General features: G+C 37.7%; 1 protein-coding gene and 2 long non-coding RNA genes across 3 annotated transcripts; 2 read left to right on the forward strand and 1 right to left on the reverse strand.

The window, feature by feature from the left end:
- On the reverse strand, positions 1–1558 carry LOC139468360 (uncharacterized). The gene is made up of 3 exons (XR_011653684.1): positions 1330–1558; positions 802–892; positions 1–126 (listed from the first exon to the last, which is right to left on the reverse strand). It is a non-coding gene; the product is annotated as an uncharacterized lncRNA (long non-coding RNA).
- Positions 1559–1700: 142 nt separating this feature from the next.
- LOC139468359 (uncharacterized) lies at positions 1701–6098 on the forward strand. The gene is made up of 3 exons (XR_011653683.1): positions 1701–1836; positions 2134–2217; positions 5662–6098. It is a non-coding gene; the product is annotated as an uncharacterized lncRNA (long non-coding RNA).
- A 10926-nt stretch (positions 6099–17024) lies between these two features.
- Positions 17025–27897, forward strand: LOC139469422 (myosin heavy chain, striated muscle-like). The gene is made up of 29 exons (XM_071251587.1): positions 17025–17222; positions 17361–17504; positions 17786–17942; positions 18146–18173; positions 18526–18631; positions 18739–18831; positions 19029–19092; positions 19372–19470; positions 19768–19871; positions 19984–20385; positions 20658–20828; positions 21000–21303; positions 21777–21850; positions 22085–22172; positions 22391–22508; positions 22636–22893; positions 23098–23563; positions 23679–23888; positions 24028–24173; positions 24359–24449; positions 24663–24719; positions 24849–24935; positions 25145–25311; positions 25521–25599; positions 25835–26080; positions 26235–26431; positions 26575–26668; positions 27428–27628; positions 27745–27897. Exons 1-29 carry the CDS (start codon positions 17025–17027, stop codon positions 27895–27897), a joined length of 4602 nt encoding a protein of 1533 aa, XP_071107688.1.
- Positions 27898–27938: the final 41 nt, after the last annotated feature.

Genomic DNA, 27938 nt, shown 5'->3' on the forward strand with positions numbered 1-27938 from the left:
TTGGTAGGCCCCCATTGAAATAACAGGATTCTCCTCATCACTGTCTGCCTATCACTTCTGATATCTGGAAGGGTCCTTCCAGACTGTCAACCAGTCATCCGGGTATCTCAAGCTGGACTTCAGTTTCTGCAAAATTATGTATAAAGATTGTAGCAATAAAAAAGAATCGTTGCAACATGTACTTACAGATAAAAGGCAGCAAATTCACTTAATTTATCGTCTTTGAGTTTTGTTATATACCAAACATTTGAGATATATATTGTTCCATGCTGATGAGTTGAAACAATCATTAACTGACATCTCTTAAAAATGCTTGCCATACAAGCCAAAGTAATAGATGAGGTAGCAAGTGGGCTCATTGATCGCTCGTAATCGTACCCAATAACGTGGGATGTTGTCCATAACAGTCATCATCGGTGCGTCTTGATCGAGCTCATAACTGGTTTGCCTAGTTGAGATTTGAGATTTGATTATTTATAATCCTTGTCATTTAGCTGAACTATTGTTGGATGTGGTGTTAAATGAGTGAAATGGGAAGAAAGCCCGAAGTGATGCAGGTCTTACATGTTTACCACTTTGATGAAACCCACAAGCAAGTGTATGATGCTACCCTCGATTCAAACCCACGACCATTGGTTTCTGTCAAGCCCAAGAGATGCAACTATGCACAGCAAGTTGTGGTGCCTTTGATGATTAGGCCATCCATGCCAACAGGTGATAAAGAACAAGCAAACTGAAGAAATATTTGCAGAATAGCTACATGAACATGATGAACCAAACAGAATAATTTCAAATATTTACCACTCACTGCTACTCTTCTCTTGTTCCTCATTGCTTCCCTTTTTCCATTGATGCTGTGCAGATGACTGACTCATTCATTTATCCAGACATTCTGCAAAAATAAGTAGCATTCACATTACAGAAATATATTATTTAATTATGAAGCTTATACAAAACAAGGACATAACAGTGTAATTATAAAAATATGTTAAGCGTAAAAAAAGTAAAGTCTTTGGTGGCCATTATTGTAAATTATAGTCTGTATTAGCATCCCACAAAAGTTTAGAGTTAATAATCGTTCCTAGATCTTTGTACATTTCTTCATTATCTATAAAAAGCCGATCTAATTTGGATCATCTTGTTTTGACCACAAATCCATTACGCCCCTTATGCAAATCCTTGTCGTCATAACAAACAGTTGACCATAATACTAAAAAAAGGACCCTTGGCGTTTACAGTAAAGTATGTAGAGCAGGAAAATATCTAAATCAATCCATTCCATAAGATCTCTGCACGGAAATCATAAGGTCACGAAGCCCTGCTACGTACCTGGCATCCGCATTTGCTGCCAATCGCCTTTCCAAATACTGTTGACTTCCGCGTTGTGGATGGCTCAGAGGAACTTCGGCCGGCATTTCCGTGGTGGAGGTGAATGAGAACAATCTATCGATACACGAGGTAAGCTTATCGTAATCAAGCATCACGGTGTATATCTATACACGAGGTTTGTTTACATCCATGTTCTAAAATGGCGCCCTGGACCGCAGGGGAATATGGGTAAATTGGCTTGTTCCGGGTTAACACAAAGCTGGGCCCCCGTCTCTAATATCACAATATTGTTTGGCGCAAGTTGACGACGCGCATAGGGAGCCGGGAACTAGTTTAACACGACATAAGCTGGTTCCCGGCTCTCTATGCGCGTCGTCAACTTGCGCCAAGTTATATTAGAGACGAGGCCCAGCTTATACACTGAACACAATCGGTCATTTCGTCAAAACTGGCCAAATATTGAGATTGCAGCTGAGGTAATGCTGGCAGCTGAAGTGACACATTAAGGTAAGGAATATGTGAATATTACAATGATCACGTATTAAAGTAATTTACCACATGTAAGCCTGTCACATGTGACACATTAACTTTCATAACCAACATGTAAGTAAATGTATCAGGATATAATTATATTTTTATATAACAAGTAGCCTGTCTATCATATGTTAGTATATGCTTATGTATATAATGAAGAAATATGTTTACTTTAACTGGATAATTTGTATGCTAATGTGACTCACTGTCTTATTTCATATACTCCCTTTACTCTGTGAGATGATTAATAGCCTCAACATATTTTTCCAGATGTGAAGAATCAAGAACAGCTTTAATGACAGGGAAGTTTTGCATCAGAGATCATCGTGAAGTGGAAGATAAGACATTTTAAGGGTATGAACATTTTCACTTGAACTAGCTGAACAATAACCATGATGACAACTTTATCATGGGGGAATTTTGGGTGGTGGGGTAGCCTAGTGGTTGAAGCGTTCACTCTTCGTGCTGAAGACCCATGCAGGTTTGATTCCTGCCACAAAGCTGCGATATTGCTGAGTGTGGCGTTAAACATCAAACAAAGCTAACAGCCGCATACATACTCACATGGGGATTCCAGGTTGAAGTTAGTCCCCATCAACATGATCAACCTATGCTAGTTGTAAGAGATAACTTAATGGATCGGCTGATCAGGCTCGCTGACTTGGTTGATCCATGTCATTGTATCCCAATTGTGTGGATGGATGCTCATGATGTCAATCACTGGATAGTCTGGTCCAGACTTGATTATTTACAGACCGCCGTCATTTAGCTGGAATATGGCTGAGTGCAGAGTTAAACAACAAACACCAACATGATTCTACAACCTGCTCTTGTGGATACCATTTTGAGGATCCTACACATAACTTCTTTTCGGGTCTTAACTATTGCAATATGTTCTACTACATGTGTTTTAAACATATATTTATTTCATTGGCTTATCTAAATGATGCTCAAATACAAAATAATTATTAATAAAATACTAATTCTATACTATTGCAAACTATCAGTTGAGCAATAATGTAATCATCTGATTATAATTAGATAATGAAGGAGAAGTCCATATTGATTAAATCTACCAGATTCTGAGATAAATGCACGTATTGATTGATTTATTTCAATGTTTTCCTGTACATAATTTTCAACAATTCCATATAAAGCTTTCTTATATCCATGCTGTATAATAATACCTATTATTTCTAATAATAGCATAATTTGGACACACAAATAAGTAATGAATGGTATTTTTATAACAGGTGCCACACGTGCGGGATAGGTCATTTCACATGAATCTTTTTTATGTGAATTTAAATCACTACAAGCTGATCTGAGTCCTGAAAGGATATGCCTTCGATTCTGTGAAAATGGAAATGCTTAAACATCTCCCAATATTAACCATGCTATTACAGAATCTGTTCACTTGTTTGTGTATGTAAAATATTTTTTCAACGATTACATCCATCTAATGATTGTTTGTATGTGTGCTGTGCCAGTAGAGGTATATATGTACAAGCATGTGCATACGCGTATAAAAATTATGTATGTTTGGCTAGGTACCAGTATATGAATTAGTTGTTTTGTGCGACTTGTATATTAGCATCATCATAGTTTCAACAGACAGTTTATGTATATCAAATGTTAAATGTCTTTGTAGGGAGAATTGCATATCAAAACTGTCATTATTTTATTACTTATGAGTAGAACTTTTTAAGTATCTGGCAAGATACATTTCCTTGGTCCACAGAAACATGTTACTAGTAAACTGTAAACTGACTTGTCAGTGTGGTTGGAAACTAACTAAGCCGTCACTACTCAATTAAGTAATTAACAGATAATTGCAAGTGATAATACCCACCTGACACTAATTGCCCTGTTAATCCCTAATCCACCATGAGTTGACATTGAGTTCATCTTGCTAATGAGCTGTTGTGAGCGTAACAAGATGATAAACATCAAAGGTGGGGCAGGCTTTGATCAAGTGTTCTGTAGAAGAGATTATGTCATTTGTTTAATGTTTATTTAGGATTAGCTACATCCCTTGATCCTACCAAGACCATACTTGAGATTATCAGACAGTTTGTCTGGATACAACCTGATGTCTCAACTGTACTTATTGGATTCTGCCTTGTAGCAAACTATGTGTGTGACAAGGACTTTGACCACTCTGTGCAGATGCATAACAATGCACTTGGGGTATGATTCAATTATGTCACACAAGTCAAAGATGGGTTCCACTGTATTTAGAAACAGACGATAGATGCAATACTGTGTAACTTTATAACAATCAAACGAGTATTCAAATAGGAATACACATATATTTACAATGACCCTTGAAAAGTTCCAAAACCAAATAGAACTACTTAAATTATGATTACACTTGACCAATATATTTGGCAGCTTTTCCCGTTATTGTTAATCTTAATTAAAGATAGGATAAATGATAAAAATATGATAATGATTTTACTCATGACTAATCATGGGCGGATACAGCTTTTTTACAGCTATTTATTGTCTTTGGTGGAAATTTATACAGAAATAAAGATTTATTTTCGAAATAAAAAGTGGGGTGCGCACCACAGCAACCCCCCCTCTGTATCCGCCCATGCTATTGCCAGCAGCCGAAATAAGGTCCCCCAAATGTAATATACATAGTTTTTAGTCGATTGTTCAGGTGGTTCTTTTCAGTTGATTTTTTGTATCAGTGTCTATTTTGGCCTACCAATTAATGGTAGATATTAATCATCAATAATAAGTGAGATAATTATTTTCAATGTGGCTCCCATTGCAACTGAAGCAAGGAACGATTCAAATTAAGCCTGATTCAGCTGCTACATTTATATGTCCTTGCTTCTCTAATCAGTAATTCAATCAGTTGTATAGTGACTTGATATTTGGAGAAAATATCTGTTGTATGAAATCCTAATGTTACTTACTTTTGTATTTGAGATGATATTTGTATTTGGTAGCCTAGTGGGTAATGCGTTCTCCGAAGCACTGGGTTCTGTTCCCCACATGGGTACTGTGTGAAAAGCCCATTTCTGGTGTCCCCGCAGATATATTGCTGGAATATTGCTAAAAGCTGTGTGGAACTATACTAACTTGCACACTCATTATATAATATTTTGAGATCACTTACATTACTTGTGTGATTGAAAGTTTTGATAATTATGAATACCGTATTCGACAGAATAAGCGCCCAGGGCGCTCTCAAAATTTCCTGCTTTATGCTGGCAGCCTGAAATGTTAATGTACGACAAATATATTTTTCCAGAATGAAATTCCCCATAATTAAGGGTGCATATCACACACGAATGAGTATTATATGCAAATAAATAAGTCTTGTATACATTGATCAATTGGAAAGGGTGCTATTTGGGATTGTTAACGAGACAATATATTAGCAAATATTCCCGTGGGCGCTTATTAGAGCGAGGCGCTTATTACATCAAATACGGTAGTTCTGTTTTATGTATAAGAACCTATTTTATGCAATTTGCATTGCCTTGTTTAACCTTCCTTATGTTTTGATGTAATGCAAACATTTGAGAAAAAATCAGGTGAGCCTGCCTTATGGCACTACAGGAATTGTTTTCAGAAGATCAATTACAATTTTGTATTATCTGTAAAATTTACTGTTTGCTATGGCTTTTTTACATTGATTAACATGGTTTGGTTAACAGTTGCTTGATAAACTGTCATTACCTTACTCATTGAGAAACCAACTTTTTACCCTTTGTCAATATATGTGTGTTTCTTATATTTTTGATAACAAGATCTTAAAGATGTTATAAATTGTTTCAGGCACCTGGATTTCACAATGACACCAGATCAGACAAGTCATACAAAGGACTCTCAGGGTGATGAATAATCCTCCCCAGAACAACTAGCAGGTTCACCTCAGAAAGTGATGATTCTGAATGACTAATGCCACATCAGTGTGATTCTGTAGGTTGTTTTATTACGACATTAATCAAGTCTAAAGGAATTAATACCACAGCAGTGAGACTATGTTTATGTGGTGTACACTGACGCTGACTATACAAATCTGAATGACTTTTGTGGTTTACTGCACAAACATAATTGACTTTAGATATTCTTCTCCCTTGAAATTCTTCTGAGATTTGACCGATTTGTTTATTTAGAAAATGGCATTGAAGCATCTGTTTCTGTTTTTGAATGTTCTTGCAAACACCTTTGGTTACTGAACCAATGAAATGTCATAAAATCAATAAATATGATTTGTTATCTTAACAAATTTTTTTGTTTTGCTTCTTTAAAGAAATATGATATTGATCATTCATAACATAGGTGCTAACATATATCAAATATACTAATGCCCTGAATGTTTTCCAACAATTAATACAGCTCACTGAATGAAGTTTTTAGTTCCATGTCAGTAGAAAAATTACATTGATGTTTTTATGTACCGGTACTTTATTAGGTGTTTTCTGTGGATGCACCCATTTGGGTTAATGATATTCTGTTTCAAACTTCAATGAAACTCGTCTGTCAAGATGTAACAAGTACTGATACAGTTCCAAAATAATCTTTTAATCTCACCAGGAACAAAGGCCCAAGTGAGCACATAGCCAATGACTTTCATTTGTTTTGTCAGAGTGAATATGGTGTCATGTCACTTTATGAGCAAAATTCCAACAATATCATGATGGGTGACACCAAGCAATGTACCGATGTGGTGAATCGAGCGCTTCAACCACGAGAAGCTAGAACAAACTGGGAATATGAAGATGAAATGTAAGGATACCATCATACCAGGACTGAATGCTTTTCATTTAATACGCTGAACATCTAAAATGAAATATATATGAATTTGAAAAATGTTTTCACCAAAAGTACCTGCCCATAGATCTCAACTTTAAGGGGATATTTACAACCAAAATAACACAGAATATTACTACAGCTATCTGCTATGCCCAGGCTAACATTATTTACTAGGAGAAAGACATCTCGAAAAATTGCATCCGGATACCTGCCGGATACCTGCCGGATACCTTCAGCAATGTTCAATTTTCATGGTTAGTTTCCAATATATTTTTAGGTGTTTCACACTTAATTGAACAAAATGCACCCCCCAAATTGTGACATGTTTTTGGAAACTCAGAATGAGGTATCCGGTGCCGGATCCCTGGACACCCAGATTGAGGTATCCGGTGAGGTATCCGGTGCCGGATACCCGGATTCCAGGTGGCATACTTTCAGGTGAGGTGTCCATGCCGGATACCACGGATCTGGTATCCGGCAAGGTTTCTGCCACCGGATACCCGGACGCGTTTTGGGTAAGTGTCCGGTGGTATCCGGCAGGTATCCGGATACCGGAAACTGCATTTTTTTTGCTGTGAACGCGGTAACATTCAGATACATTCAAACGATAGTAGCATATCACACTTGAAATTGAAAGCACTACAAAACGGTGTTTTTCGCATGATCAATGGCACAGAATGGCATGTAGAAAACATGTTCAACTCGCTAATACTTGTCGAGTTTTATGAATATTCAAGACCACTCTTTGAATTAAGTTGCTTCACCTCTATACCGACATAATTGTCATAACGCCACTCTATTGTTTCAACCGTGTATTATTTCCCACGAACAATTTACACCAAATACATGTAGCTGACCCGCCACCCCCATCCTCTCCTCCCATCTGCATAAACTTGTTCACTATGTACATCAAGATTTGTAGCCACGGCATGCCTGCACATTCCACCGCCTGTTTCATTTCGACACAGTTGTAGTTGTATTGTTGTAGTGTATTGGCTCTTAATCAAGGTTTGAATTATTCTTTTTGAACATAACCTTTTTGCAATATCGTAATCTTGGACACCGCATGGCCACATAAAAGTTGTTGAGTACCATCAGTCCCGATTCAAAGTTAATTCAATTTTTTTCACTACCACCTCCTACACAGTTATTTATGCATTATTATATTGTTTACCTAACCTAATTTCTCATGTCAGTGACTTATCTCAAACGGCATGTTTTGGTGTAAACCCAGCCAATGCCCCCAACCCATGTGTATCATAAAACACTTTAATGTTTCGCCCTCGTGATCTAACGTTTATAACATTTCGGTGCCCAACCATCCTCTAATACACAACAGATGTCTTTTACATATTTCTAGTATACATTTCTACAAACAGGACCGTTTAGCATTATAATTAATGTAGCAGTGAGCGGATCTTCCAGTTACATGACTAACTGTCGGTAATATCAGCAAAGAAGAGTTCTGTTAATAACAAAAATATACGATATACAATGAAATGTTTCTCATCTATCACAAAATCAGTCGACACTGACGCGGTAGACTGGACACAGTTATTTGCGCACCGATTTAAACAGGGTGGGGTGGTAATTCAAAGCGAAACGGAGGACACTGTCTTTTGCCTAATGAAATGCTGGGCGGCGACTTTGATCTTGCCTCCAACCATGCATGTAGTAGACTTAAACGATGATCAGGATGGCCTGGAAATAAACAAGATTCTTTCTTGTTGCACATCAAGGCACCAATTCATCTGTCATGAGTTTTTGTTTTATGTATGTGTGTCCAGTGTATACGCAATTAATTAGAATGTTTCATATCTACACAAATATATACAAGCTAACTATTTGCCAACAGTTTGGTATCTGCCCATTACAAATATTTATTTGCTTGATTGCGTCAGTGCCGTTATCAACACATTTATAAAGCCTCTTCAAGCTTCGTGTGGCAGACTGAAATTGAACAGTCATCATGACTAGTGGCATGTGAAAATCATACATAAATATATTTACGTAAGATGGCTGCAGGGTAGACTATGTACAATTTACAACAATTTACAGCAATACAGTGCATATATTGTGTTAAATAAAACAAAACGTAGATACATTGTTGACACACTTATTGTTGTGGTATTTAACAAACTGGAATTTTAAGTTGTTTGATGGGCAGTACTTAGAAGTTGACGGATGACCAAGTAGTCACGATTTATGGATAACTTCTTTAATACTGTAAAGGCGACGTTTCGGTGTGGATTCTTATACGGTTTACCCATTATGTTATATGGCTCTGAATTTTGGGGACATGTTAAAATAGATATACTTGAAAATATACATACCAAGTTTTTAAAATTAGCCTCTGGTCTCAGAATGTCCACACCGAATTATTTCTTATATGGTGAATTTGGAAGATTTCCTATCAGCATCCATGTTCTAAAAGAATTATTAGTTATTGTTATTGGTATAAACGCAACACGCCCCTGTCTCACTTCAAGTTATCCTCGGTACTGTACAATTTCATGTCTTTAGATTGTGGGTTAAATAATCATTCTTATTCTTGGCTTAAGTTGGTTGAAAATACCCTTAACTCATGTGGGCTAAGTAATGTTTATATGTTCCCAGGTAATTTTAACAGAACATGGCTGCTTAATAAAGTAGAAACTACACTGAAAAGATCACTTTTACCAAGTGTGGAGGAATCAAGGGACAATATCATAAACACAATAAGACCCTACCATCACTTGATTCTTTTATCTTATTGCCCAAATATATTTACTACCCAATATTAAAATTTAGAACATCCAATCATTGTTTACCTATTGATACAGGGCGTTGGTATAATACTCCAAGGGAATTTAGAACTTGTAAATTGTGTGACTCTCCGACAATTGCAGACGAGTTTCATTATATATTTTGTTGTCCTGCTTTTGATGAAAATAGAAAAAGATTTATTTCAACAAAACTAACCAAATTTTCAAATATGGCATCTTATAGACGTTTTACATCATCAGATTTCACTGTTTTAAGAAACATAGCAAAGTTTATAAATGTTATCTTCTCTGTAATATCAAAACTTAGATAATAGACATGCTTATTATATCTACCACTGTTTACCTACAATATATTGTTTTAGTCCGCCGCCATTTTGACTGCTTGTATATAATGATTGACATGTAAAATATACTCTAATACCACCATGCGTGGTTCCCTGGAGAATAAAGTGAAGTGAAGTCAGGCAAGACTGAATGAGGCTGACTGACTGATATAGAAGATTTAACGTGCGCTTTCCGACTGTAGCGTATTTCGCACACGGGCCTGGCCAGACCATTTAGTGTATTCCGAAAAGGGTGAAAGTGGTGTGTGCAACCCAAGAGGGGGCTTTTAGGGGTTGCATATATTGAATTTTTGGAATTTAATTTTTTTTTTCAATATTAGCAACCCCGAAAAGCCCCCTCTTGGGTTGCACACACCACTGAATGAGGGACTGACTGACTGATATAAAAGATTTAACGTGCGCTTTCCGACTACAGCGTATTTCGCACACGGGCCTGGCCGGACCATTTAGTGTATTCCGAGAAGGGTGAAAGTGGTGTGTGCAACCCAAGAGGGGGCTTTTAGGGGTTGCTTATATTGATTTTTTGAAATTTTTAAATTTGGAATAAATGCCGAGGTGGGTGGAGGAGGGAACTAAGGGAGCCGGGTGAGGTGCGTGTTTGTATGTTTATTGGATTTTGGATTGGTAGATTAATTAATTTTTAGATGCGCTTAATTAGGTCTGTTTTGATTAGGAATACGCCTAGGGCCTTGAAGTTTTCTAGTTTATTTTGAGGGTTTAGTATTTCATCTAGAGTAGGAACCTTATTTAGATTGAGGGCGGTTTGTAGTGTGGTTCTGTGTGTTTGATAGTGGGTGCAGTGAATGAGTGCGTGTTCTGTGGTTTCGGGTTGTTTGCAGTGGGGGCAGTTGCCTGTGGTGTGTCTTTTAAGTTGTTTTAGGTGGTTATTTAGGTTGGTGTGTCCTGTTTGGAGTTTTGTAATTAATCTGTCAATTTTTTTAGAGGGGTGTAGGATTTTAGGTTTGGCTAGTGGTTTTCTGAGCACTTTTTTTATTTGGCTATTTGAGTTTTGATATTGATTATGCCATTTTTTGGTTATTTTTTGTTTGTTTACACTTTTAATTTCTGATTTTGAGATGGGTAGGTTTAGGCTTATTTCTGGTATTTTGAGAGATAATTTAGCTGCTTTATCGGCGCTTTCATTGCCGTAAATTCCTACGTGGGCGGGGATCCACAAGAAGGTTATTTGTTTGCCTGCTTTTGTTAGGTCGTTGGAGCTTTTAAGTATTTGGTTTATTAATTTAGGTCGTTTTTTGGTATTTTTGTTTTGGAGGGCTTGTAGTCCACTAAGGGAGTCAGTGAGAATTAGGATTTTTTTGTTGTTTTTAGATTGTTGGTTATGCAGGGCTGAGGCCATGCCCATAAGTTCGGCCGTGAATATTGATTGGTTGTTAGGGAGTCGGTAAGATTGTGTGGATATAACTGGTTGTGTGGTATGGACTCCGAAGCCTGTGTGGTTGGAGATCGGGTCTGAAGATCCGTCAGTGTATATGTGACACCAATTTGGCCAATTTTCGTGTATGTATGCAAGTGTGGTGGTTTTAGCTATGTTTGGGTCGGTTTGTTTATTTATTTGGTTAGCTAGCGTTGTGTCTATTTGGGGTATTTTGAGTTTAGGGGTGAAGATATTTGATTTTTTGCAGTTTTGTTTAAGATTTTGAGTTTGGTGTTCATTGAGGTAGTTAGTTATTCTTTGGGATATTGGGGTGAGTAAGGGGTGTTTGCGAGCTAGAGCTTGGTTTCTTGGGCTAATGTTTTGGTTAATTAGGTTTTGGATGAGAGGGTTTGTTTGGGACGCGGCCCAGAAATTAAGGCTTAGATGTTCCCTGCGTAGATTTAGTGGCATTTCTCCTGTAAGGGCCTGAAGTGAGGTGTAAGAGGTGCCATGTTGGGTGCGTGTAATTAGTTTGAGAGCCTGATATTGTATTGAGTCAAGTTTTTTAGAAAGAGAGTTGTTTAGGGTATTGTATATGGCACAGCCGTAGTCTAGTTTTGATCTAATTAGTGTTGTATATAGTGAGAGGAGAGTATCTTTGGAGGCTCCCCAGTTAGAGCCGGTGAGACATCTTAATGTGTTAAGGTCTTTGCTGCATCTAGTTTTTAGGTTTTGGACGTGAGCCTCCCAGGTGAGGTGTTGATCGAAAATAAGTCCTAAGAATTTTGTTTGTTTTTGGAATTTGATTGTTTGGTTGTTTAGCTGGAGGATTGGGTAGGCAGGTTTCATGTTTTTATGTTTGAATACTATTCCTGTTGTTTTATCTGAGTTAAGGGAGAAGCCCCATTTGTCTGCCCATTGTTGTATTTTATTTAGAGATTTTTGGATTAAGTTTTCTGCCATTTTAATGCTTTTAGTGCGGATCCATAGGGCTCCGTCATCCGCGAATTTTGAAGTGTTTAGTTTAGGGGATAAGCCCTCGAATAGATCATTTATCATTATATTGAAGAGGGTTGGGCTGAGGATGCTGCCCTGGGGAGTGCCATTTTCTAGGGGACACTGGTCCGATAGTGTATGGTCTATACCCACGGTAATTTTGCGATTGTTTAGGAAATCTTGGATGAAGTTTATTATTTGACCTTTTAGTCCTATTTTTTTTAGTTTTTGTATTAGCCCTTGGTGCCATACCATATCGAAAGCTTTAGAGAAGTCGAGGAATATGCCTATGGTGTATTGCTTGTTTAACTGTCCTGTTTTTATATCCTGTTCTAGTCGGGCAAGGTTATCGAGAGTTGATCGGCCAGGAGTGAAGCCGCTTTGGTCAGGGTTTATGATGTTGTTTTGGTCTAGGTAGTGCTGTAGCCTATTTTTAGTCATAAGTTCCATTATTTTGCAGAGATTTGAGGTTAAGGAGATGGGCCTATAGGAGTTTGCCTGATCTGCTGGTTTATTTGGTTTAGGTATTGGGATTACTAGAGCTTCCTTCCATGAGGATGGGACCTGTCCGTTTAGGTAGACTAGGTTGTATAGTTTAAGTAAAGTTTGGAGTAGTTTGGTAGGTAAGTGTTTGATTATTTGGTAAGAGGTGAGGTCTAGGCCAGGGGCTGTTCCTTTTTTTCTATTGTTTAGTACGTGATTTAGTTCTTCTATGGTGTAAGGTTGATTTATTTCTAGGTTGTCTTGTCTGTTTTCTTTGGAGAATTTGGTTTCTTTATTTAGTTTATCTTGGAATTTCTTACTGAAGTTACTGTTGCTGCTAACTTTAGAGAAGTGTTTGGCTAGGTTGTTGGCCTTTTGGGTGGGGTTAGTTGAGTTGTTTATATTGGGGCTTTTTTTGTGCCGTTTGATGCCTCGGATGGCGTGAATTTTGCGCCACACCTTCCTAGCGTCGGTGTGGTGATTTAGCTCCTCACAGAATTTTTTCCAGTTTTTGGTTTTAGCAGTTTTAACTAGGTTTTGCACTTGGTGGTTAAGTTCATGAGCTGTTTTGAGATGAGAGGGGTCTCGTTTAGCTCTGTTGAAAGCTGATTTGCGTTTTAGTCTAGTTAGCTCTATTTCCTCATTCCACCAAGGGACAGTGGGTTTTCCTGGGTTGGATGATTTGAAGGGGATTGCGGATTTGGCTGCGTTGATTATGAAGTTAGTTAGGTTTTGACAGAATGTTTCGGGGTCTGTTGTTTCTAAATCGTTTAGATTAGCTTCGTTGCATAATTCTTGGAATTGGTCCCAGTTGGCGTTTTTGTACTGAAATTTAGGTTCCTGTTTAGGGGTTTGATTTGGTATTTTTATATTTCCTAGGGTTATATTTATGGGAAAGTGGTCGCTGCCTAGAGGTACTGGGTGGACGTCCCACATCAGACTTTGTGCTAAGTCTGGCGTACATATTGTTAAGTCGATAGCCGACATGGTGTGGTGGGTTTTGTCGTACCTAGTTGGTTGGTTATTGTTTAATAGTATTAGGTCATTTTTTTCGATCCACTCTGATATTAGTTGTCCATGGTTGTCTAGTTTATCTGCAATGCCCCAGGTAGGATGATGGGCATTGAAGTCTCCTAGGAAGATGGTTGATTTATTGAATGAGGGACATTGTACAGAATATATATAGCAGGTGGAGGATTAACAGTAGAGGATTAACGGTAACAACAATTGCATACATGAGTGGGATAACATGAGTAGGTGATGACAACAGAAGGATACTACTGTCACAATATGATGGACAGAGAACACATCGGTGGAAGCCAATGAGACATGAAGCTAATTAAACAGGATAAGTTCACATAGGTGTAGTGATTATTGCTTAATTAGTTCATAGTAGGCGGATGGGGAAAAAAATGGCCTTGGTCTCTGTTGATTGATAGCTTGTGGCGGCGAAATTGGACTGCTTCTGTTAGTTTTCTTTCAGTGAAGTCATGGAGGTTGTTTGAGAGGATTTGGACATTTTCCCAGTTGCTTCTACGCCCCATCAACACCAGAATCAAAGAGCATACAATCTCAACATCAAATCAGACAGTAAACCAGCAATCTCGGACCATATTAGCAACTGCCCCAATCACAACATTATATTTCTCTTATTAAGTCACACAAACACAAAACAAAAAGTGGGAGTTGGGAAATGGATCATATCCCTCCGTGAGATATTAGGACATATGTAGTGGTGACTGCTCTATCATAATTATAATATCTGAAGCATAGATTTAGCAAACGAACATCATTATATTTGCAATCACACGGAATGACTCATACAGGAAAAAGTTAAAACGAAAATCTCCGCAATCCACAATCACAATCACTTTATCAATTGCGAAGATTTACCAACCCGAGACATTCGTGTCATCTCAGGGCTTCCCGTAGCAATGAACGCGTATCTAAATTAACTAATGTTCTACTGTCGGCTAGTCACAATGGCTAGACTGGACCCTGATGGAATGGTTCACGCATCTAAGACAGTCCAGTAACCAAACACTAATTAAGACGGGTCAAAATTACCAAATCAAAACATTGGATTAAGCGTATGCCTTTTCCATAAATATCTTCATTAAAACCCTAAAGAGTTCGCTTTTAATTTTTTAATGGCACAATAGAGATCGGTCCATGCTTCCACATGTAAGCTACGTCTTAACGTGGTAACGTAATGACGCCAAACGTAACCGATGTTACAAGAACATTGCGAAGTAGAATCATCATATCACAGGGTTTTAGAATGACAGTTAAATATATCGTATTTATGATTGCAATCACCGTTGGAGCTCGATGTTTGTTGGGGTTGGCCTAATTTTAACTACAATTTTAGAAATATTTGATGTGGGTAAAAATGTTTTTGTGGGCATAAATGCCCGTCTACGATGAGCCTTGTTTGTGTTTCACTAAGGCATGGCTCCTCACTTGCTGGCATGGCAGCTTATGAGTGAACGAATTTTAGTTTTTACGCCGTTTTGAGCATTATTCCAACCAGATCACGCCAAGTCACACCAATAACTGACTTCACTGGTTTACCGAGGAGTACAGAACCAGAATCATCTTCACGAAAAACATTCACTTTGTGTTTCTCTCCCTCTCTCTCTCTGCCTCTCTGTGTGCCTCTCTCACTCTACTGTGTAGATATTAGATAGTGTTTACAATTTTTGACATAAAGTATTCACCCTCAATCGCTATCCTTTTCATGCTAACATTGATATTTTCTCTTACCAAGAACATTTCTGACACTGAAACACTGAAATTACGCATGCCATTTTCAGATATGACATCAAACGCCATGACAGAACAGTACGTCTCCCTCTGTCTCCCCAGCCCCACTCTCGCTCTCTCTCCACCATAGGGGGACTTCAGAAATCAGAAATTTGACACATAACACGTTACACATCAGAACTGAGATCAGTACTATACCTTAAGATACTGTAAGAGTTTACGTTAGAATTCGGCGAAACGACGCGCGCCGTGACATTACTTGTGTCCTCTTAATTGTGCGAATGGCGGGTGCTATCTGTAGGGCAGGGCATGCTTACCATTTTTGAGAACACCTGGTGTCGTCACTGGTTTTCAGTAGTCCATTTATATAATTTCACAGCTATTTTGCCCGTTACACCAAATTTTAATCTGTTTCGGCAGATAATCTGGACTGGCTATTCTCTTGCAGTGACAATGTATATTTACCTAGAGCTCACGTTATCAGTTATGGTCTGAACATTCATATACTTTTAAGTTGATCACCCACTGCCTCATCAACGGTGCGACATTTTAACGATCCACCTTCCATATTGTGAGCTTTGACTATCGACAACATATCTTGTGATACTGGAGTTGGTTTTCCACATGTACAGATGTCTGGATACAGCAGTACAAACACGACGGGTGGCACTTACCAGGCCATTAGACAACCGATTTGGTCTAGTCCCATGTGGAGTTATGTTAAAAGCTATATTTATACTTTACCTCACGTGAAAACCTTATGTTCCTTGTATCGTAAATATATTTATGTATGTATCATACATTTATGAAAATGTATAACTACTAATCTTCAAAAGCACAATAAATTAGGAGAACATTTTGATATATAAAATAAGGCGACATACATAAGTAAATTTAGTTGTCTCTTTCTGATAATATAATTTATTGCACCATCTATTCCAAAATAGACAATGCAGCTGAATACAGTTCAATACATGAATATATATATATTCAAAACAAGAAAATGTTTAATAAAAGCATATCATGGACATATACATGATGTATGATATTTAAAATAAGACACAAACTAATAACCCTGCTGACAATAAGAAATGTATTCGATATATATTATAGGCAATTGATACCACTTAGAAAACCTCGCTGTTACATCAGCCAGCGTCACGATGTGTAAATCAATGCCGGTGTCAGCACGGTACCGTAATCGGTAAGATGTGATGTCATAAGTCTGGCAGTGGAACTTGACCAATCGTAAAGCAAGCTTACATCATACATGAACCAAATTCCGGGTATATATAAGCCATAGAATGTATGGGGAGAACAGGGCAGCTATCGTTGTAAGTATTGGATATGTTTCTTAAGAAACTCTGTTGTCGGTGTAATAAGCTATTAAATATATTGTGACTCGGTAGAATTAATGTGACCTCCATGACAGAAGTATAGAATTATAGAATTATAAGTTAGGCGTTTCATGTTTTAGATATTGGCGTTTCAAAAGTGCATATATGTGCTTATAAACGCTCATGACTAAATGCATTTCTTTTCTGATGTCAATCTAAAATAAGTGTATAATATTTTATCATGATTATTTGTTCGTCTACAGAGCTGATCGACTGCAATCTTTCTTGATTTCGACACATCTCGTCTCACGTCAACATGGCTTCATACGACCCTGCCGACCCTGAGATGCAGTATCTTGCTGTGGACCGCAAGAAGCTGTTGAAAGAGCAGAATAAAAACTTTGATGCCAAAAAGTCTTGCTGGGCGCCCGATGCAGAGCAGGGTTTCATTGCTGCTGAAATACAGAGCACAGCAGGAGATGACGTCACAGTCCTCATTGTTGATTCCAAACAGGTGCGATTATCCGGAGTTATTATATAATATTACAGATTGTAATTTCAAGTAGAAATAGAAACTTTATTTCAATTTGAAAATGTATAGACTTTAAAGGACCTGCATGAGATGTCATGAAAATGAAATCCCTTCTTTCAGACGAAGACGTTTAAGAAGGACGACATCCAGTCGATGAACCCTCCAAAGTACGAAAAGATCGAGGACATCGCCAACATGACCTTCCTCAACGAGGCCAGCGTTCTGTACAACTTGAGAGCCCGATACACTTCTGGGTTGATCTATGTGAGTAATCCTTAATGTGATAGATGAAGGTGAAAACAAAACTAATGGAAAGCACTACCTAATATTATTACATATATCGCCATCAATTAAATACATATCGAAATATGATGAAATGCAGTTTCAATAATATCTACATAACCTAAAATAAAAATATATGTGGAAAATAACATTGATCACGTTGATTTGAATTGAATTGAAAAATATGATTTTATGAACAATGAAAATCGAACAATCTAACTACCTATACAAGAATCACACTAATTTTAACCGCATTGTTACAGACCTATTCTGGCCTGTTCTGTATCGCCATCAACCCCTACCGTCGTCTCCCCATCTACACTCCGTCCATCGTGGCCAAGTACAGAGGCAAGAGGAAGACCGAGATGCCCCCTCACTTGTTCTCCGTCTCTGACAACGCCTACCAGTTCATGGTGCAAGGTATTCACTGTTCACATCTTGGGGAGACTTTTGATGACACATGTTCAATGAGAACTTAGCTCTTGCTCTAAAAAGATGAATTATTAACACAGGCTACAACATAGGTACATACAATGTAGCCGTTGACGATGATTTTATCAATGGGATATTAAATACAATACTGTGATATTTATCCCATATACGATATTTTGATTTTTTTTCAGATCGTGAAAACCAGTCTATGTTGATTACGTAAGTATGCCTATCACTGACGTCATATAAATGTTGTATATGTTGTTCTTATGTACGTATGTACTCCAATTGCCCCAGGCAGTTTCTAAATAAATAGGACAGACAAATTCACTGAGATCTACACGAATAAATCCTTGTATATTTGAAATGATCACACAAGGTGCCACCTGTATAACACAGTTTTGTAGTAGTTTATCATCATTTGACATACCAGTACTAATTTGATATCCTTTGAAGTTTAAATGCTCCTGTTTTGGCATCGTGTCCATTAAGTATCAGACTGATGTAATAGCACACAGCAAATTGTAGATTACATTTGAAACACATAACTACAATGTGTTATTTCATACAGTGGTGAATCTGGAGCCGGAAAGACTGAGAACACCAAGAAGGTCATAGCCTACTTCGCTTTTGTCGCAGCTGCCTCCAAGGGAGAAGTGGAGCAAGAGGAAAAGAAGGTGAATGAATGTAGATGCAGTAATCATCCATTTCACAAAACGTTATATCAATTGTTTGCCATTACCATAGATAATTACATGAGTTCACAACTATGCTTTTGTTGCAGGGTTCCCTTGAGGATCAGATTGTGCAGGCTAACCCTGTCCTTGAAGCATACGGTAACGCCAAGACGTCACGTAACAACAACTCCTCAAGATTCGTAAGTCTACATTTGTTTTCGATAGGTTTCATAACTCATCAATATAGAAATTACAATATTCAATCTATTGTATCGTACCAATATTCTTCATATTACTGTATGTCGTGCTGAATAAATGTTGTTCATAGTGTACATAATTGTGGCTTTCCAATAATAGCATTCATATTCCGGTAAATGGTATTAATTTATTTATTCAGGGAAAATTTGTTCGAATTCACTTCGCCTCTTCCGGAAAAATTGCTGGCGCCGACATTGAAACATGTAAGTAATCTTTCATCTGGATCACGCAATATCACATAGACGTCTTTAGTTGATGTTCACGTTAGACAATCTCGTCATGCTGGATTTATTAATAACCAAGGTTAGCAAAAGTCAAATATTACCTTGTGTTATGACAGATTTGTTTAAAAAATCCCGTCATAATCAGTGGTGTTTTGAAAGATAAGTAAAGTCGTCACACATCAATTATATTTCAGTAATTATGATCGTTTGGAAATATATAGTTAAGCATATGAAATATTGTTGCATATTATAACATAGATTTGTTGGAGAAATCTCGTGTCACCTACCAGCAATCTGTTGAGAGGAACTACCACATCTTCTACCAGATGTTGTCTGGAGCGATACCATCAGTTGCAGGTAAAACACGGAAAACACTTTCGTAGTATTTACATGATCATCAAATAATATGCATTATCAAACCATATTCGCTGGGCATAAATGAAAACATCTGATATCTGGATTAAACTTCAAAGCATCTGTCTTTGTCTGGTCTTATTAATACATTTTACCGTTTTAACAATGATGCTGAAAAGTATTTACTAGTTTTAATGACATTATACATAACACTATATATTATATATTATATATAGTACATGACATCTGTAAAACATTTTGCTTTGATTGCGTGTACTATAAAAGCACTTCTGATTTCAGAGACGATCGTGGCCAATCCCGATGCTGGTTTGTTCTCCTTCATCAATCAAGGAGTACTCACTGTCAACGGCATCGACGATGTTGAGGAGATGAAGATGACAGATGTAAATTGTTTTTGTGGTTTTACATAAGAAGTAAATATATATAGTTTATTATTGTTTCAATGTCTACTTTCCACCTATATTGTATCAATAAACATCTTTATTCCGGTTATAGGCTGCCTTTGATGTCCTGGGATTCACTCCGGAGGAGAAAACTAGCGCTTACAAGTGCACTGGCTCTATCCTCCACATGGGCGAGATGCAGTTCAAGCAGAAGGGTGAACAGGCTGAGCCTGATGGAACTGCTGAGGCTGAGAAGGTTTCCTTCCTATTGGGTGTCAACTGTGGTGACTTCCTGAAGGCTTTGTGTAAACCCAAGATCAAAGTGGCCATGGATTACGTCACCCAAGGTCGAACCAAGGATCAGGTTCTCTATTCTATCGGTGCCCTGTCCAAGTCCCTGTATGATCGTGTGTTCAACTGGCTGGTCAAGAGAGTCAACCACTCCCTGGACACCAAGAAACCCAGGCAGTTCTTCATTGGTGTGCTGGATATTGCTGGCTTCGAAATCTTTGATGTGAGGATAAATGTTACTTATATCAATAAGTGTAGGTAAACTAGTAATTGATTAGGAATTTAAGTCCATGAAATATAATATGCTAATATTGTAAATAACTCATGTCATTATCTATACCTAAACATACTACCAGTAATGCGTTACGACAGTCAGTTGTTACTATAAATAAGTTAGGATATAACACACAGACCAGATACAGTTCATGTGAAATATATTTTGCCGATATACTGAATTTTAGTTCGTTTTATCTGCATTTGTAACTTTGTTTCCAGTTCAACAGTTTTGAACAGTTGTGTATCAACTACACCAATGAGCGCCTACAGCAGTTCTTCAACCACCACATGTTTGTGTTGGAGCAGGAAGAATATAAAAAAGAAGGCATTGAGTGGGAGTTCATTGACTTTGGAATGGACTTGCAAGCATGCATTGAACTTATTGAAAAGGTTAGTATTGCATTTAATCATTATAGAAAAATACGTATTTGAATCAATGTTTCTTGTCTATAATGTCGTTTTGCATCATACTTACAGCATTATTAAAGGCTCCATTCATTACACCCTAATCCTTGCTGTTGATCTTGTTGAGTTTTCCATCATGATTTTACTGTATTTTAGCCTCTTGGTATCCTGTCAATCTTAGAAGAAGAGTGTATGTTCCCCAAAGCATCTGACAAGACCTTCAAGGACAAACTGACTCAGAACCACATGGGCAAATCTCCCAACTTCCTCAAGCCCAGTAAATCCATGAAGGGTGGCCAACATGGTGACTTTGCCCTGAAGCATTACGCCGGAACAGTTCCCTACAATATCGGTGGTTGGCTGGAGAAGAACAAGGACCCTGTCAACGAGACTATTGTGGATCTTCTGAAACAGTCTAAAGAGCCACTTGTACAGTTGCTTTTCTCTCCACCTGCAGGAGGTTTGTTTACACGAACACAGCCGTCTCTTCTTGTTGCAGATTGATTATCAAAATCACTGCAGTTGCTTAAATGACGTCGTGTCAATTGTCGAACAATAAACTCTGATATATAATATAATAATACATTATATTAATTTCATTACATGTAAATTTCAGTGTCAGGGTTATGTTCTTTAGTATTGTGTTCTTTTGAAACAGTCTAAAGAGCCACTTGTACAGTTGCTATTTGTCTCCACCGGCAGGAGTTTTGTTTACACGAAACACTGCGCAGCTCTTTTTGATGATTGTTTCTTCATATCACTGAAGCAATTTACATGAAATGATGTCAATTGTAACTCAAGTAACTCGGATATTTAATATAGCTGTATATTACATTACATAATTACATTGAGTCATTTTCAGGATCAGGGTTATGTTCGTTGTATTGTGTTCTAAGGTCTTGAATGACTGCATATCACCTTTTCACTATACAGAAGCTGCTGATGCCAGCGGTGGTAAGAAGAAAAAGAAGAGCTCTGCCTTCCAGACCATATCTGCTACTCACAGGGTATAATAATTGAACTGTTTTTAATGCATGAACAAAATGAATGATTTATACAATAATATGTTATTAAATTATAGATAACTATGCTAACGTTTACATTTGCACCACCACATGTATCTAATACGTTTGAGTATTGAACTGGTTTCAGGACTGGTTCCTTTGTTTTTCGAATCTGTACCAAAAGTAATACTAGATCTTGCAAGGGTTCTAAAACTGATAATGACGTTTATTCGCCAGGAATCACTGAACAAACTGATGAAGAATCTGTACTCTACACATCCTCATTTTGTGCGTTGTATCATTCCCAACGAGACCAAGACACCAGGTATGGAACATGAATGGACAATAGATCTCGTATTATTTTGAAATCTCACTGCAATCAAACCAGTATTTGATACTGAAATATATGGTTCGTGGTCTGATTGACACTGGTCTCGTGCTACACGAAGATGACAAAAAGTTTAATATACTATAATTGAATATTATTAAAATCGTCACCTTGTTGATTTTGACAGCTCTAATATCAATATCACATGTATTCAGGTCTGATTGACGCCAGTCTTGTGCTTCACCAACTGCAATGTAATGGTGTACTTGAGGGAATCCGTATCTGCAGAAAGGGCTTCCCTAGTAGGATAATCTACTCAGAGTTCAAACAGAGGTAGGTATAAGGTTAAATTCATATGTTGCTTATTCTCTTATATCCCATGATGCCGACAATGAACAACATCTACTGATATAGCGATGAAATAAAGATATTTGATATAGAGAACTGGTTTTGTTTTCAGGTATTCAATCTTGGCCCCAAATGCCATCCCTGAAGGATTTGTTGAGGGAAAGGTAGTGTCTGGCAAGATTCTAGAAGCCCTGGAGATGGGTCAGGATGAATACCGTCTTGGCAACACTAAAGTGTTCTTCAAGTCTGGAGTTCTTGGTTACTTGGAAGAAATCCGTGACGAACGTTTGTCGGTGATTGTTGCTCTGTTCCAAGCTCACATTCGTGGATACCTGATGAGGAAATATCTCAAGAATCTTCATGACAAGAGGTATGTTTTGTCACTGCAGATCTGGCCTGAACATAATCACAGAAAGAAACGAGGAACAAAAGACATATAAAAATGTTTCCAATTGCTCAATGTAGAATTCAAAGTACAGTAATGTATTTGCAGGTAAAACAGGTTTCATTAATATTTAATGCCGAATATTTTTTTATTTCTTTTCTCAACACTACGTTCACATATTGTTCCCAGAGTTTCCCTGGAACTGATCCAGAAGAACATCCGTAAGTGGCTTGCCATGAGGAACTGGTGTTGGTGGGGATTCTACACCAAGGTTAAGCCTCTCCTCAGCGTTGCTGCTGCTGAGGACGAGATGAAACAGAAGGAGGAAGCACTTGGTAAAACAAAGGGTGAACTTGAGAAGGTGACACAGAGGTGCAAGGAGCTTGAGGAACAGAGCGTGACATTAACAGAGGCCAAGAACAACTTGTTCCTACAGGTTCAAACCCAACAGGATACCATCGATGATTGTGAAGAGAGGATTGAGCAACTTCTGAAGCAAAAGGAAGAAACTGATGTCCAAATTAAGGAGATCAATGATCGCCTAGCAGAAGAAGAATCTAACAATGCAATGCTAAGTGAAAAGCAAAAACAGATGGACACTGAAATCTGTGACCTCAAGACAAATGTAGAATCCCTTGAGGGTGCAGTGTCAAAGGTAAATGTTGAATGACGCTGCTTCTGTTTTGCTGTATACAACATCAAGTCTATTTCAAAATATTGCATTTATGTAATTGGCAGGAATTAAAATCCTGGTGTTTTTTTCTATTCAGAGTCAACATGACATCAAAGCTAAGGATTCGCAAATAAGAGCTCTGACTGATGAAACTGCACAGTTGGGTGAAACTGTTACAAAGCTCACAAAGGGGAAGAAGGACGTTGAAGATCAACTTACTAAGACCAAGTCAGATCTGGAGACAGAACAGGGCAAATGTGCAAATCTCAACAAATTAAGGCAGAAGCTAGAGGGTGTTATTGTAGAGGTAGGACAGTTTTCAGAGCCGTAACTTTGGCCAATATAACTTTTTCATGTTTATGATATCTATATACATCTCTTTTATAGTTTAAAAAATATTCGATGTCATTTTCAGCCTCTATTTCAGAGATGTAAATATTTTACAGCTTGAAGACATGCTTGAACATGAGAAGAAGGTGCGTGGGGATGTAGAAAAGACTAAGAAGAAGCTTGAACAGGACTTGAAGGTCTCCCAGAACAACTGTGAAGAACTGAATAGCATGAAGACAGATGCAGAGGAAACTATAAAGAAGTGAGCACTACTAGAAAACAAATCACTACACTGAACTTTAATATGTTAATGTCTTTTAACAGTATTCGCATGCAGATGACAGCCAATTCTTTTTCTCCTGTAACGTACAATAACTTGTTATCACATGTCCTCACTGATATTCGACTTGTGAACATGTAATATCAACCATGCATGTCTGTTTCCAGGAAGGAGAAGGAGATCACTGGGCTCACGTCTCTGCTGGAGGAGTCTGAGACACATGGTAACCAACAACAAAAGAAGATAAAGGATTTCCAGGTAACCCTGATTCATAGCTTAGATGTCCTCGTTATCATGTCTGAAATTTATTTGAAAGGTGGTATGTATTAAAAGGACCAATCGGTCAAAAGAAAATCTTGTAATCCATGGAACTACTTTTTAAAAAAAGGCCAATTCAACTAAGAATAAAAGAAAGCGAAAATAAAGTACAAACGTATATAAAATTATTTATATCAACGATTTCTTTTACAGAATAACCTTGATGAGTGTCAGGAACAACTTGAATCTGAGAGACAGACACGATCAAAGGTAAAACATTGTTTAATTTTCCAGTGTCGAGAAAATGAACGTGCATATAAAATCCATAATTACCACACAAGATTACATGTAATATCGTAGAGAACCATTCCGCCATAGTCATGTAATTTTCCCTTTTAGGTGGAGAAGCAGAGAACACAGTTTGCCAATGATCTAGACAACATCACACAGGGCCTTGAAGAAGCCAACTCCACAATTACTTCACAGGTGGGCTGAATTCAGTATTTGGTGTCAACGAAATATATTACTACAACGACTATTTCAAATGTAGGTGAAAGTAAAGAGTTCAGTATTTGAGATTTTAAGTTCTTGAAAACGATTCTTTAGAAGCACACAACATATTTTACCTTTGAATGTCAGATCAACATGGAGGATGTTATGATTGGCATTACAAACTGTTTAATACGTTTCAATAGTCGGACGTAATCAAGAAGCGTGACATGGAGATACAAAAGCTGAAGAACGACATGGAGGAAGCATCTTCCCAGCATGAGGCGCAGGCTGCCAACTTCCGTAAAAAGCAGAAGGACGCCATGACTGAGATGAATGATCAGATGGAACAGCTTCAGAAAGTCAAACAAAGGTGAGCAATACATGGAGAATAGAATAGAATAGAATAGAATAGAATAGAATAGAATAGAATAGAATAGAATAGAATAGAATAGAATAGAATAGAATAGAATGGAGAATCGAAATACCTGTATCTTCATTCAGAAATGATATTTGCTTCATTTATATTTACATTTAATGGCCATACTTACTTCAAAATCCATTGTGATTTTTTTTTTGCAGATTGGAGAAGGAAAAGAGCCAATTAAAGGCTGACACTGATGAACTTCAAGATGAGCTGGAACATGCCAAGAAAAACAAGGTAGGTCACAAATCACTGCTTAGTAGAACAATGAAAACATACTGCACATGTAACAGAATGACATAAATATATAACGGGTTATAATCCCAATGAGACCCTTCATATACTAATATATATATATATATATATATATATATATATATATATATATATATATATATATATATATATATATATATATATATATCTCGATGTCATCAATCTTTATTGAATGAACTTGAATGTTTCGTTACAGGGATGTTCTGGCGTGATGTCCAAGCAGATGCAAAACCAAATGACTGAGCTGAATACCCAGGTGGAAGAGGCAACTCACCAGATCAGCGAACTGCAGACGGAGAAGAACAAGTTCATGGCTGAGGCCGCTGACCTAACCCGTCAATTGGAGGAGACTGAAACAAGAATTGGAAAGCTGAGCAAGGAGAAGTCTTCCCTGTGTGTCCAAGTAGAAGAGATAAGACGCTCATCAGATGATGAACAAAGAGTATGTATAACATATCAGATGTGCATGTAACAGAAAGAACGCCAATATCATTTAGTCTTATTAATTATAGTCTAAATTCAGTTCTTATTCTGCTTCTATCCTGTTGGCATGTGAAACATTTGACACAGCTTATATCTTACTTTTGTCTTCTCAGATGCGTCAACGACTCCAGACTGAGATGAGGAACATGAACACTGACATGGTCAGTCTAAGGGAACAGCTTACGGAGGAGCAGGAGGCCCGGGCAGCTCTACAGCGTCAGCTGTCCAAGTCAAACCAGGAGATGCTTCAATGGAGATCCAAGTATGAGACCGAAGGCACTGTCAGGGTCGAAGAGCTTGAGGAGTCCAGGTACGGAAATAGAACGCTGCATCATTTATTTGAAGGGTCATGGAAAGATGAGCTTTTGTGCGAGATCGCTGTGCAATAATTGTTTGTTAAGTTGAGTTAGGACAACAATTTTTAATACATGAATATTGATGCTTGATCTTCAGACGCCGAATCCAGATCAAACTTAACGAAGCTGAACACAATCTGTCCACCGCCATTGCAAAGGCCAGTTCGTTTGAGATGACAAAAGCCAAAATGGTACGTTTTTGCATAAACTATATAGCATGAAAGTGTATATTCCATGAACTTAAGGAAATACTTGTTTGGCGATATTTGTTTGTTTCTATCCATTTGATAAATAACACATCTATAACGTTATTACATTGAATTTAGTATTCGTATACTGTTATTTTAATATGATATTTAGTAACGTAAATTGTGCATCATTGTGACTAGAATTACGGGAAAAACATGTTCATGCTTGTCACTTTCTCTCTTCTAAAAAAACGCCGTCATATACCTGGAATATTGCTGAGTGCGGCGTTAAACAACAAACAAACAAACAAACTCTTCTAAAATTGATATTTCGATGACACTCTTCTATTTATCATATAATAGATAGTGTTACCAATGCAATAATCCAATCCGATAATTAATGTGATCACAGTCGTGTAATTATGCAGATGAGGCCATGGAGATTAAATTACGATTTGTAAGGCCTAGATATTGATCTGATCCCTATGTCGCCCCTAACACCTTTGAAAACAGTTGCAGAGAACTTTACTTTAGAAGATGAAAGTATCGTCTTAAACTTTGAATATTTTAAGATTGACATTACATGGTAAACAGATCGTTACCTCGTGTGTTTCCGTATCCTAAATTTCATATATAAGAAACAAAAGAAATATGTATTACGATCGCATTATACGATTTGTATTCAACATACGTGACATTTACGATACAAAAACACACTCAGCTAATAATCTCTATTTATAACATGTGTTCCTTCTTCCCCAGGTAAGAGATCTCGAGGATGAGCTTGAGAAGGAACAGATGCGCCACGGTGAGTGTGTCAAGAACTGCCGTCAATACGAACGTCGTGCGAAGGAGATGACCTACAAGGTTGATGAAGACAAGAAGACCATTGACAAACTGCAGGACATCATAGACAAGCAGAGCGGCCAGATGAAGCTGTACAAGTCCCAGGTGGCAGATGCTGTAAGTATGACTACCGCGTGTGCAATGTTATTGTTATGGATACAACATAATGATTATTGATATGTGCTTATTGGTAGTTATTCATACATAATAAAACCTGCGCTTCTTTTGTACAGGAAGAGATGGCGACCACCAACATGAACAAATATCGGAAGGTGAAACAGGAGTTGGAGGATGCTGAGACCAGAGCCAGCATGGCTGAGGAAACCATGGCCAGTTACAGTAGAAAGACTCGCCCCTACACCGTCTACTCCGACAACTCGTACTAGGTCCTGCTTCCAGCCCAGGACAAAGTTGATCTGATTGAAAT

Source organism: Haliotis cracherodii, unplaced genomic scaffold (assembly GCF_022045235.1).
Source record: "Haliotis cracherodii isolate W230 unplaced genomic scaffold, xgHalCrac1.p SCAF_2, whole genome shotgun sequence".
Classification (NCBI taxonomy): Eukaryota; Metazoa; Mollusca; class Gastropoda; order Lepetellida; family Haliotidae; genus Haliotis; species Haliotis cracherodii.